This window comes from Canis aureus, chromosome 8 (genome assembly GCF_053574225.1).
Source record: "Canis aureus isolate CA01 chromosome 8, VMU_Caureus_v.1.0, whole genome shotgun sequence".
In the NCBI taxonomy this organism is placed as follows: Eukaryota; Metazoa; Chordata; class Mammalia; order Carnivora; family Canidae; genus Canis; species Canis aureus.
Window position 1 is genome coordinate 38442075 of NC_135618.1, and position 13866 is coordinate 38455940.

The 13866-nt window shown below is 51.8% G+C and overlaps 1 protein-coding gene across 4 annotated transcripts in view; it reads left to right on the forward strand.

Moving 5' to 3' along the window:
- The window catches only part of CRAMP1 (cramped chromatin regulator 1), a 54908-nt gene that overhangs the window by 11937 nt on the left and 29105 nt on the right, over positions 1-13866 (forward strand). For all 4 annotated transcript variants that reach the window (XM_077906095.1, XM_077906092.1, XM_077906094.1 and 1 more), the window contains 3 exons: positions 6362-6515; positions 9903-9986; positions 13229-13277. In XM_077906095.1, the coding sequence (XP_077762221.1) occupies positions 6362-6515; positions 9903-9986; positions 13229-13277 (287 nt within the window). The remainder of the gene's footprint in view (positions 1-6361; positions 6516-9902; positions 9987-13228; positions 13278-13866) is intronic.

A 13866-nucleotide genomic window follows, 5' to 3' on the forward strand; every position in this document is an offset into this window, starting at 1 on the left:
CATGGGTCCCCAAGGCCTGGCACTTGCGCTCTGACCTTGGCCTTTTATCCCCTCATTGTGACTTTAAAAGCTGATACTTGATAACTAAGTGGTTATTAGGAGGTGTCTTTGTTTTTCTGCAAGAGTCTACTGGTTGTCTCAGATACAGTCTTTGTTTTTTACAAAAATTTTATTTACTTATTTGAGAAGAGAGAACTTCTGCAAGTTGGGGGGAAGGGGCAGAGAGAGGGGGAGAGAGAATCTCAAGCAAACTCCCCATTTAGCTTGGAGCCCAGTGCAGGGCTCACGCCCATGACCCTGAGATCCTGACCTGGGCCAAAACCACATGTCAGATGCTCAACTGATTGAGCCACCCAGGCACCCCTCAAATACGTTCTTCACTGAGGAGTGGAGCCCTGTCTGTGGGCCTTCCCCTTGCAGCTGAGAGGTCCCTGATGAGGGACAAGGGGACACTTGCCACATCAGTCAGAACCAGCAGCTTAACCCTGAGAGCAGTTGCAGTGGACGTGGGACAGAATGGGAAGTCCTAAAAATAGAGAGAAGCTGCTCCCTGATCCCACTGCCCAAAGAAACAGCTGTGCTCCCTGCCAGCTGTTTTCACTTCCCTGTTTTGGTTTTTCAAATATTCCTACCTATAGTGATCATGTTTTGTTTTTTTTTTTATTAATATCAAATGCATTTTCATGGTACGTTATGGTTCTTTCGCTTATTACTTTTTTAGTGCCTGTAAATATTCTACTTCAAGTGAAAACTGTGGCTTGCATGCTCGCCTGTTTTTATAAATAAAGCTTTATTGGGATGTAGCCACACCCATTCACTTCCTGGCTGCTTCTCACAACAAAGATAGAATCAAGCCCTTGCAACAGCTAGCGCGTGGCCTGCAACATCTATGCGTTTACCCTCGAGGCAGGCCTTGCTCTCTTTCACCATCCTCGTATTGTTGTCTGTCGTGGTTCCTTCCAGGTTCAGCAGGCATCTTCGTGAGGATTCTGTGTTTTAGACCACTTGATGGGGGCATAGTGTGAGGAGTAGGTTACTCACCAGCGGGCCGTATTGCGAAGGAATTGGAGTTATGGAAGATTCTTGCCAAGCCTGGCTATCAGGGCTCAGAGCTGAAATGGGGTTTGGAATTGATGCTCTGAAATATCCAGGGAGAGGTGAGAAAAGGTGAGGGGTTAGAATTCAGTGCTGCTGTCAGAATATTCCTGAGGCTTCCTTGTTCCTTTGGGGGCCCCATGCTTTGGTTCTGCCGTCCCGATTGCAGGAGGCCCTTCTGGCAGTGCCCCTGGACTCAGGCTTGCAGGGAGGCAGTGAAGCGTGTATCCAAAGCTTTCCCAGTAGGTGCAGAGTCCTGCAAACAAGTTCAGATGTGTTCCCTTTCTTCCTTCAGACAGTTTGAAAGTAGAGCAGGGCGGCTGTTTTGTATAGTTACGGCCCCACACTGCCTCTCGAAGTTGCCATCAGGCATAGAGCACTGGGGGCCCCACGACTGTGTTCACACTGTGCGGCTGATGCTCCCCTGACAGCTCTGCTGCTTGGTGCAGCCCTTCCTTCCTGGAGAGAGTGGGGCTCTGTGGGGCTCTGGGTGCAGAATGCAGGCCGGAGGTGTGCTTGTTGATTAAAAGTGGGGGAAGGATTCCACATCAGTGACCTGCCTTACCTTTCTTCAGGTAAATTAGTTCATTTCCTGCCCACTGAGCCAGCTTCTTGTTTGACATTTTTAGCCAGGTAGGTGTTTGAGGTTTCCTGATCCTTAATTAACAATAACGGACCCTTGTGGTCACTTACTGCGTTCCACAGTTAGTGCTGTCGCCCACGTGTCATGTGTGGACATGTGCCCCTGCGAGGACACGGGCTTGGGCCCTACAGCTGACACTCTTGTGTGTCTCTGAGCTGCCACAGGCTGCTGGTGGCGTCTGGATGCAGGGCTGGTAAGCTCTGCTCTGCCGCCGCATATATGCTGCCCATCCCTTCCTTTTTGGTACCCACATCTGACTCGACTGTGCTTCAGGTGACAGACACCCAGCTCAGAGTGCAGAGAGGCACAAGGGATGGAACAGCTGTCCTGACCTACAGACAAGGCGGAGGGACTATGTCAAGCCCAATGGGATGCAGGGCCTGCAACGATGTCATGGAGCCTCTGTCACCCCGTTTGTGGAGGGTGACACTGCAGTGCTTACTGCCTCCTGCTGCAGACCCTTCTCTGCGACAAGAGTGCCACCCCAGGGCAGCCCCGGTGGCGCAGCGGTTTGGCGCTGCCTGCGGCCTGGGGTGTGATCCTGGAGACCCGGGATTGAGTCCCACGTCGGGCTCCTTGCATGGAGCCTGCTTCTCCCTCCATCTGTGTCTCTGCCTCTCTCTGTGTCTATGAATAAACAAATAAAAAATCTTAAAAAAAAAAAAAGAGTGCCACCACACTCCCCACTCCAGGTGGGACAGCTCTAGGAAGGCCTCAGGTGGGCCAGGCCTATTCCAGACTACTGTGGCTGGGGTGTGGGTCATGGCCCCCATGACAGGGAGCTGGTGGGGAGGCCAGCGGGCCAAGCACCTGCACTGACACCATCCTCAACATCTCCCTACTCTGTTTCAATGGCGGTTCCTCACTAAGCCCATTGCTGATTCCGTTTTTCTTCTTATGTCTGTGGTTCCTGCCTCACAGCCCTACATGCGTGCTTCTCACCAGGTGGATAATTGCTAATGGCTTGTCTGCATCAGAGCACTACAGGAGTGCTAGGAGGCAGAGAAGTCCCCCTTAAGGGCTGACAATCTGATTAGGGAAATGTAGTAGGAACAGAAAAGGTTGGGCTGTCAGGAAGCCTACGCCAACTAACGCCACAAGAATTCAGAAGGCAGCATAGTTTGAGAATCACAAAACCCAGATTCTGGTCCCAGCCTAGCGAGTGTGTGCACCTGTGTGGGTTTCGTGCCCTGCTGCAGAGAGGACCTGAGGGATGGAGAGGCTGTCTACGCTTGCTCCGCCAGGACTCTGATCTAGGCCTGAGGGAGAGTCTGTGGGGGAGGGGACACCCAGAGGAAGGCATTTAAGACATCTTTTTATTTATCTTTTATTTTTCTAATACTGAAAATTTTAATTCTTTCCTTTTTTTTTTTTATACTTTAAGTTTTCATTTTAAAACTGTTTCAGGGACACCTGGGTGACTCAGTGGTTGAGTGTCTGCCTTTGGCTCAGGTCATGATCCCAAGTCCTGGGATTGAGTCCCTGGTCTGTCTCCCTGCAAGGAGGAGCCTGCTTCTCTCTCTGCCTGTCTCTGCTTCTCTCTCGGTGTTCTTCATGAATAAATAGATAAATAATTTTTTTAAAAGTTTCAAACTTGGAAAAAGTTGCAGAAAGAGTATAGAGAATTCCCTATGCCCTCTACCGATGTTTACATAACCTGTGTGACCAGCTCAATGAGGAGATTGGGTGTGGATACCGTAGCATTTATTGACCTGTGGGCCTTACTCAGGTTTAGGTGGTGTTCCCGCTGATGTCCATTCTGGATTCAGTGGACATGACTCCTGAGCCCTCTACCTGGGGACAGGCCCTCAATCTCCACCTCCTTTCTTCTGTCTCCTAAGAACTTGACAACTTAAAAATATTTTACTTAAATTCAGTTTAAGTAAAATATACTATTAGTTTCAGAAGTAGAAGTTAGTGATTCATCAGTTGCATAAACACCTAGTGATCATTACACCATGTGCTGTCTTTAATGCCCATCACCTCACTCACCTCCCATCCAGCAACCCTGTTTCTTTCCTGGAGTTAAGAGTTTCTTATGGTTTGCCTCTCTCTCTGTTTTTATCTTATTTTTTTCCCATCTCCTATGTTCATCTATTTTGTTTCTTAAACTCCATATAGGAGTGAAACCATATGATAGTTGTCTTTTTCTGACTGACTCATTTTGCTTAACATAATACTCTCCAGCTCCATCCATGTTGTTGAAAATAGCAAGATTTCATTTTTTGATGGCTGAGTAACATTTCTTAGTATGGAATATATATATTGCATCTTTTTTATCCATTCATCAGTTGATGGACATCTGGCTTCTTTCCATAGTTTGGCTCTTGTGGACATTGTTGCTATAAACATTGGGGTACAGGTGCCCCTTTGGATCATTCCGTTTCTATCATGTGGGTAAATATAGTAGTACCATTGCTGGGTTGTAGGGTAGCTCTGTTTTTTACTGTTTGAGGAACTTCCATACTGTTTTTTGAGTAGCTGCACAAGCTTGCATTCCCACTAGCAGTATAAGAGGGCTTCCCTTTGGGGCACCTCAGTGGCTCAGTGGTTAAGCGTCTGCTTTTGGCTCCAGGCTTGATCCTGGGGTCCTGGGATCGAGTCCCACATCGAGTTCCCTGCAGGGAGCCTGCTTCTCCCTCTGCCTGTGTCTCTGCCTCTCTCTCTGTGTCTCTCACGAATAAGTAAATAAAATCTTTAAAAAAAAAAAAAAAAGAGGGCTCTCCTTTCTCCACCTCCCTCACCAGCATCTGTTATTTCATGACTTGTTCATTTTATTTTTTTTGTTTATTTTTTATTTTTTTATTTTTTGTGTTCATTTTAGCCATTCTGACTGCTGTGAGGAGGTATCCCATTGTGGTTTTGATTTGTATTTCCCTGATGCCGAGAGATGTTGAGCATTTTTTCATATGAGATCTTGACACGTTTTTTTCCCCCCAAGATTTTATTTATCTGAAAGAGAAACTGTGAGCAAGGCAGAAAGACTGAGAGAGCATGCATTACTAGGGGTCAAGGGAGAAGCAGGCTCCCTGGAGCTCCATGCTAGGGGATCGTGATGTGAGCTGAAGGCAGACCCTTAACTGACTGAGCCACCCAGGGGCCCCGACCTTGATACTTTTGAAGACTTCTGGTCTGTTAGGTTGTGAAATACCCCTCAGTTTGAGCTTCTCTGAGGTTAACTAATGATTAAATATACATTTTGGATTTTTGTCAAGAGTACCACAGGAGTGCCAGGCTGTCCTGGGCATGTCCTGTACAGAGCGCATGCTGTGCTCCATTCTGTCTGGTGGTCTGAACCTCTATCACTGCTTTCAGGTGACACCTGCCAGGTCTTGTACTTAATAATCTGCTTTTTTTTCTTTTACTTTTAGACTATGTAAATACTCTGTTTCTCATTTTTTCTTACACTGACTTTAGTAATCATGCAACTTCTTACCTGAAATAATATTACTATACCATTTGCCCATTGGCGATTTTCTGACTCCATCATTCTTTCTGTACTTATTTTTTTTTTGGGGGGGGGGTTTCTGTACTTATTAATTAGAGATCTTGTGCAAGAAACAGCTCTCCCTTCTCCCTTATTTAGGTAGGAATTCAGTGGTTTGTTTTTATCTGTATGGACTCGGGTATATAGGTTGTTCTGTGTCACAATCTATTCATATCATTGTCCATTTTCTTGCCCAGATGGCTGCAGATTTGGCCACTGGGAGCCTCCTCTGGTTGGCTCCTGTATCCTTCCCACATGCTCTTCTCATGCTGCAAGCATTTCACTTGCCTACTTTCTGGCATAGCAAGATATTCCAGACTCACTGGTACTTTCCCTGCTCTCATCTCTTCCAGGGACCCCGCTTCCTTTTGGGAATGGGATTTAAAAACCAAGATATGGGTGCTGGGGGTGCTCGTGGTGTCGGGGTGCTGTCACCTCTGGGCCCTTCCCTGGACATCTGTCTTGGCTTTGATGGAATGTCAGCAGCTCCTGAACAATCCTGGTGGTGACTTTGTTCTTTGGAACACCGATTCCATTCTGAAAATCTCACAAAAACTCAGCTCCTACGTGGATGTGTTGAAGGAATAGGTGGCCCATGAATGTATTCAGAGCATAGTCTGTGTGGTTCTCTTACTGTTTATATTTGCTCTCCCTATTTGAATATAGGATACATTTTCTCTGATGGAAGCAGTGAGGGCATCTCTGAACAGTTGATGTATTGCTTTAGGAGGCCAGGTATAGCATACTCTTAGCTCTTTGTGGTTTGTGTTGTGTGTTGCCATGATTGTCTTCATGGAGCTGTCTTGATTTGTGGTCTCTAGGCAACTGTGGGCATTAAGCCCCTTTCATCTGCGTGATGAGCACTGTGTCCTCCTGCTCCTGAGTCCTTGCCTCGTTGGTCTTCCATGCTACAATAGATTTATTCCTCAGATTCTGCTGTTGCTTTATCCGTTACTTGAGTTGAAACCAAGGTTCTAGGGAGGTGAGGCTGAAGTTCATGCACAAGAGCCGTCAAGGACATTGGCTTGACCACGGTGGGCTCCCTTTCCCTTCTCCTTTCTCGGGAAGCATCTGTGTTATACAGAAGACTGCCTTGTTGTAACCTTTGTGCTTTAAATGTGGACTTAATTTTGCAGCATGGGAAAGACTTTGAAGCCATTCAGAACAACATTGCACTCAAGTACAAGAAGAAAGGCAAGCCCGCGAGCATGGTGAAGAACAAGGAGCAGGTCCGGCACTTCTATTACCGCACGTGGCACAAGATCACCAAGTACATTGACTTTGATAATGGTGAGTGTGCTCAGACTTGGCTTCCGGGAAGGTGGCAGGTGTGGTTGGCTGCTGGTCAGGAGCTGGTTTCCAGCAAACCCACAAGACACACCCTCTGGCATTGTGCTCTCCCAGCCACATGGCCAGGGATTTCCCTGCCTCATGGTCCTTTGGCTGGTGGAATGCCTGGGATCCATCGCTTAAACTGAATTGTGAGAAAGCCGCACTTATTTCTAATGGCCTTGGGTGCCTGTGCTTCTAGGTCCCTGGCTCACTCTGGGCCCGTGTCCCACCCTGGGAGGGGAGGGCCCCACAGTCGACGAGGAGAAGCAGACCATAGGTCCTGGCCAGCCAGAATAGGGCCCCTCTGGTGCCCACCTTTCTCTCCCAAGCTGGGGCTCCTTGGGGTGAGAGTTGAGCATGGCCTGTGTGTGGTGGGCTGGGGTAGAGGGCTAGCTTTCTAGCTTTTCAGAGCTCTTGTCTGGGTTTGAAGTCAGGCTTGAGTGATCCGTGTTCAGTTCACATGTCTGGGTCAGCACCCTCCCGCCCGGAGCAGCCTACCCAACCAGCCTCTGTCCTCAGAGGAGGTATTGCCACATGTCACACCTGCCACTCAGTCATTGATCATCTTTCTTTATGTTAACTCTTCTTTTCTACAACTTCACTCATAGCTTGGTCATTCCAGACATTTGCTTCTACTAACTTCTCTTGTTTCTGACACTCCTGGTAAAATAATGTAAGTTGTGATAGAGAACAACTCTGATGGCTGAAGCCTGTCACTCGCTTTGAACCTTTGTCATGTGCTGTTCGTGCCTGCCCTTGATGATCTCCTGTGTTTCTGCCTCAGCCCCACCTGTGGGCGCACTCTTGGCCTCTTTGGTGACCCTCAGGCACGTGTATGCCAGCACCACCTAGGCTGACCTGTCTGCCTCCTCCCTGGCTCCCCAGCGGGTCAGCACGCCAGGACCTGGGCTTCCTCCTCTGGCCTGAGAAAGGCCCAGAGAGCATGATTCGAGCTGTCTCTTTCTTTGAAGGATCAGATGGCAAATATCTTGGCTTTGGGGTTTGCAGTCTGTAGAACTTGTTGCGCTCTGCTATCTTAGCTCATTTGTAGACGAAGGGTAAGCAGGTGTGCATTGGTGTGTTCCACAAACCCTTCCTTCAGAAACAGGTCCTGGGCTGCGTTGGCCTGTGAGCCATAGTGTGCTGACTCCTGCCCTAAAGAAGTCTTTCTCACTGCCACCAGCCTGTGTGGGAGCCATTGGGGACAGGGCTGCTCAAGCTCCGAATGCTCACAGTTGTTACCTGACACTGTCACCTGAATGTATGTCCCTTTGAACCTTTGTGGACATCTATCATCAGAGTCTTGCTGGTTGTACCTCAGAGCTGTTCTGGTCTCTCCTCACCACCTGGTCCCCCTTGCTATTGTTCTAGATCATCGCTGTCCCCTGCTGTCTGGTCCCACCCTGCCCCTCATGCCATGAGATGGGCACCAGCTGTGCATCTGCCTGGCTGCTTCCTTGCCTGAGCCCCTCCTGCGACTCCACCAGGTGTTCTCCTCCTGACCTGTGGGCTGGCAGGAATAGGGTCTCCACCCTCATGTGTACTTGCACTGTACCCCCCGCTGATCAACCTCCCTCACCCTGCTCCCTCCCCAGGCGGAGCTGTGTTCTCCTCCCAGAAATCCCTCCCTGAATTTTTCCCTGCCCCTGCTTCTGCCTGGCGGGGGCCTGTCACTGAGCATGTCACCCTCAGGGCAGACAAGAAAACCCACGCTCATTTGTGCACATCCCTGCCTGGGACCCCCCAGACAGTCAGTGGGAGCTGAGACCTCTCCTTCTTCCCAGACACCCTCCACCATCTCAGCACAGCGCCTCCCCCCGTCCTGGGTGTGCCGCCTTTTCATGCTGCTGTGGAATTTCTCTTTGCTTCCTGTGGAGCGTTAATTTGTTGAGTTTGATGTTGCTACAGGTGAATAAATTTTACCTTTCCTTTTGGACCAGCAGGTCCCTTTGGTGGCCTTACAGTGTGCATTTGTGGATGTACCTGTTCACATAGCACTTTTCTTTGGAAACACTTTCTTTGGGTAAATCGCACAATGGAGAGGAGTTTGTTTATTTATTTATTTAAAGACTTTATTTATTCATGAGAGACAGAGAGAGATTGGCAGAGACACAGGAGGAGGGAGAAGCAGGCCCCATGCCGGGAGCCCGACGTAGGACTCTATCCCGGGACTCCGGAGTCACCCCTTGAGCCAGAGGCAGGTGCTAAACCGCTGAGCCACCCAGCGATTCCCCCCCCCCCCTTTTTTTTTAAGATTTATTTGTTTATGATAGACAAAATTTTATTTTTCATTTGCTAATGAACTTTTGTTTTCCTTTTCTGGTGATTTCATCACACCTGAGTGTTAGGAGTTTGAAAAGAGCTCTCTGGGGAGAAGCCAGAGAGAGCAGTTGTGAGGACAGGGGAGGGACGGCAGCACAGGTCACTGCTCTGTGAAGTGGTGGAGAAGGCGCCGGACTGAGCTGGGCCTGCGCCGGCAGACGGCACTCAGGTTTGGCTTCAGGTAACACGGACCTCAAAGCATCGTGGTCTTCTGCACAGAGAGATTGGTTCTCCTGTGGCAGAGACGTCAGATAGGAGGTCCAGTGCGGTCACTGGGGACTCAGGGCCTGCCCTCTTGCCACTCTGCCATGCCTAGCACAGTGCTTGGTCCAGGATGGCTCCGTGGGCAAGACCGGGGTGCCAAAGGACACATTCATCCTCATTCAGTCTTCAGTCATTTTGGGAGCTTCTGGAAGTCTCCTGATCACTCTAGAGGCCAGGACAGTGGTGCAGCCCCATCTAGCCACAGGGCAGGCTGGGATGTGCACCATCTGACCTGGATTCGTTGCTTCCTGAGTGAGGTGCATCTGTTGCTGAGGAGCAGGGGAGAGTGGATACTGGTACCATGAGGGCTGGGGCTGCCGTTCCTCCTCCATCTGGCCTCAGGGGGGTCATCAGTGATCAGAGATGGTGTGACACGTCCGCTTCCGTGGTCACAGGCCTCTGGCCTCACACAGAGGTTGGGTGGTTCTGTGTGCGGAGGGAAATGGTCTCAGTCCACCTCCTGTGGCCCCGCTGGCCTCCCAGGCTCCTCCCGGGGCAGCCCTCTGCCCGTTAGCATTTCCTGGCGCCAGCCCAGTTTTCTAATCTAATTTCTCATTTTGAAAATTTAAAAAGCAGCCCTGTGTTCCCGTGTGCGCCTCACTTCGTTTCGCCTGGGGTTGCCGTCCTGGGAGGCACGTGCGGTGGTCAGAACCACGGGACGAACAGCGCTCACGTGCCCCTGCCCTCCTGTGCCCGAGCTGGTCGGCCCGGCGGGGACGTCTTCCCCTTCTAAAGCTCTGTCCCTTCTTGGTGTTTCAGTGTTTTCCCGCGGGCTGAAGAAGTCGTCCCAGGAGCTGTACGGTCTGATCTGCTACGGCGAGCTGCGGAAGAAGGTCGGGGGCTGTGAGTATGGGGCACCAGGGCTCCTGCAGTGCTCGTGGCTGGGGACGTGACGTGGTTTCCGGAATGCTCACGGCTCCCCCTGGCAGGGCCTGCTCTCCTGTCACTGTTGGGTCTTTGATGCCACAGCTCTTCTCCCTCCAGCTTGAATCTTTTTTTTTTTTTTTTTTTTTTAAGATTTTTATTTATTTATTCATAGAGACAGAGAGAGAGAGGCAGAGACACAGGCAGAGGGAGAAGCAGGCTCCATGCAGAGAGCCCGACGTGGGACTCGATCCAGGGTCTCAGGATCACGCCCTGGGCTGCAGGCGGCGCCAAACCGCTGCGCCACCGGGGCTGCCCCCAGCTTGAATCTTGAAAACATTTTAGGGAGCAGGAAGTTGAAGAGCACCTGAGCCTCTGCATGCCTGCACCTTCATGACACTTACCTGTCACAGATAGCGGCCCCACCTGTGCCCTCCCCCACGAGTGCACTTTCTCTTACTCAGCATCTGACTGCAGGCATCCTGGCAAGGCCCTGACCCTTCATCCCATGTCACTTGAGACCAGGAATATTGTTCTGCATGCCCTCAGTCCTGTCACCACCTGATGTTTAGCATTTATGTCGCAGGCACTATGGTCTTACCTAGCAGCTGCCTGTGTTCAGGGTGCCAGCTGGGGATGTGGTCCTAGGTATACCTGTGGTGCCCCCTTGGGGCTGTTGATGAGATAGATGAGCCTCACCTTTGGTCTTGTGTGACACTGGTGCTTGGAATGATCTGGGCTACTCCCCATATGTCCCTCTGCTTGTCTCCTGTAACCAACGTAGGCATGCTCTGGCTTTCCGGGGGCACCAACCACTTAGTGGCCTACCTCGCCTCCCCGTGTGACCCCAGGCAAGGGGTGCCCTTGTCTATGCAGGTGCCACTGGGCACCGTCACATGGTGGAAGGGTGCTTACCTACAGGGTCACTCCAGAGGCCCAGTGAGACCATATGACAGAGTCATAAGCCGTCTCCTCCCTGGTCACCCAGCAGAATGCCACTGCTCAGAGTGGGCAGCAGGGCGGGGGGTGTGGAATCAGCAGAGGGACCAGGAGGGAGGGCGTTTGAGGGCTGCTCTGCACACGCTAGCCTAGAAGCAGGCAAAAACCCTACAGGTGGCCTGGCTCCCAACACAGTCCTTCCTGTGGTCTGAGCACTTATTTGTCACCTGCTGGCCTGTCGTGGAGTGCTCCCAGTGTGAGTGGTGTACAGGCACTGACTGCCCCCGGCCACTGCTGTGGTGGCCTCTCCTCACTCTCCCAGCCTGCCTGAGTCCTCATGAGGCTGGCCTGCTCCCTGACTTGGGCGGCTTACTGTCACCCCACTGGGCAGCACTGGGACCCCGGCCCAGGGGCCTCTGTACTTGGACTTCTGTTCCTCTTCCTGCCACCCTGCAGCTCAGAGAAGCCAGTCCTATTTGTGACATCCCACCAGCCCCTCTTGGCCTCCACGCATGCAGCCCCCCAACCAAGGCCCCACTTGAGCCCCGCCTGCCCCCCACTCGCAGGTCACTCGCTGGCACACCGGGTGCCCTGCACACTGCAGCGTCTCATGACTGCATGCTGGTAGCCTTTTCTGGACTGTGCAGAAATTGTGGTCGGAGCCTGCTTTTGTTTAACACTGGGCCTCTGGATGAACATGAACCCTGAAACGGTGGGCGTTGAGTCTGCTGTGTTCCTAGGACTCAGACACACGCTACATGTATGCAGCCTCAGGGCAGCTACTGCGCTGGCTGGTGTCCCAGGGGCTGAGGAGGCTCCACTGTGATGAAAATCTCCTTGGCTGCTAAGTGACAGGTGACGCTTTGCCCCCAGGACTGAGTCTTAGACCCAGAGCTCATTTCTCCTGCCGCAGCGGCCCATCTCCCATCCTCACCTGCGTGTTCAGGTAGCTTTTCTCTGAAAGGTGGTTCCCCGCATGGTGCCCATCGAGTGACTCAAACCCTGAAGTCTCAGTGGCTCAGCTCCTGGACCTTCTGTCTGTCCGGCCAGCCAGATGCAGGACCAACGGGCCCTTCCATCCCCTTTGGCTTTCCCTTTGATTTCTGCTCACATGCCCACGAACCTCCAGGACAGGCTGCCCTCTCGCCATGCGCTTGGCCCTGCAGACCCTGCCTTCACATGGGAATCCCTGCTGTGCTTTCCGCTGATGGTGCTGCTTTGTCGCGTAACCGTGTGGGGCCGGGCCATGCTGGGTCCCCGGTCAGTGAGCAGGGCTGTGCGCCTGCCTCTTCCTTGCTAGGCCTTCTGTCCCGGAGGCCCGTCTCCATCTGGCCCGTTGCCCTGCGGCCTGCAGGACATGCCTTGCTGTTTCTCGTCACATGCTTGTCACGTGTGGCTGTGAATTCTTCCAGTGATTATTTGTAAAGCTTTATGTTGTCTTCAATCTTGAAAGGTGTTTTTGCTGGATGGAGAGCTCAGATTGGGCAGTTTTTCCTTCCTTCACTGTAAAGATTTGTTTATCTCTGGCCTTCGCCATTCCTGGGGAGAGGCCACCGGCCGCTGTGTCTCTGCTGCTCTGGAAGGGATGCATTACTTTTCTGTGCTGCTTTAAGGATTTTGTCCTTGTCTTGGTTTTTGGCCTGGCTCTGTGTTTGTGGCTTATTGTTTTTATCCCTGAGTACATAAGAGTTTAAGAAATTTTCGATGATCCCCAAACATTCACCATCTACCAGGTTACTCACGTTCTTGCACATGTAATTTCGTTTTTCCTTGGACATTTTCGGGACAGCAGCAACTGTGGGAGGGTACAGAGGAACATGGTGTCAGCTCTGGTGAACACGTATGGTCTTGGGTCCTTGTTCACTTACCCTGGGAACCTGGGGACCCAAAGCAGACCACGATGGGCCAGCAGATGACACGAGCCCAGCAGGAGAAGCATGTGGTGGTGACCCTGAGAAGGGAATCTGAGCTGGGCGGCTAGGAAGGAGCAGAGGCTCGGTGTGGTGGGGGTCGGGAGTCAGGAGCAGCTGCGTGGAGGCAGGTTGTGGTTCCCCGAGAAAGTCTTGGTGGGTGGAGAGGACACGCAGGTGGGGATGGCATGCTCTGCCCACGCTTTGTGGGAGGAGCTGCAGCTAACGTGGGGGGTTGTGTTCTGGGAGACTTTGTTGGGTCTTCTGAGAAGGATATTTGCTTCCTACATTGATGAGAGTTAATCAGGAAATCTTCACTGATCTTGCTCCTGAGGAGTTCATGGTCACATTTATTTGTTTTTCCATTTAAAGGTATGGACGACAAGAACGCGACCAAGTTGAATGAGCTCATTCAGGTGGGGTAAGTAGGGCTTGTGTTGTGGAGCGCCGCTGTTGCTTTGGAACGCGTGCGTGCTTCCCGAAGCCCAGAACTGGAGATGTGTGGTTTTTCTCACCGAGGTCCATAATGTGCCCAACCTCCACAGTGAAAGGTGACTGCGCCATGCAGCCCCAGGAGAGCAGGGTGTCATCGCCTGGGCTGCTCCCCATCTCGTTCTTCCCGCGGGCTCCCTGGCAGGGTGGCAGCACCCACAGGGCCCTCACCACCTCCTGTTCCCGCCCCCGTCCCCACCTGCGTGTGGGCTGTGGGTGGCTTCTCTGGCCACAGCAGGCCCACACTCCGCCTTCCTGTTGCCCTCCTGACCCCTTCCCTGTGCCTGCCCGCCGAGGCTCCACGCCCCTAGAGTGAAGCCAGGTCTGACGCCGTCTGCCCTCACACTCGTGGTGTCCAGAGCTCAAGGTTCTCCCGCTTGCTCTGCCCTGAGCTCAGTGACCATTCCCGTGGCAGAGATGGCGTATGGCACGTGCCTTGTGTTCCATTCTCCCACTGTCTCGGTGGAACTTTAGTTTGCTCTCTGGCCCACATTTCAGAGTGGCCTTCAAGGCATCCT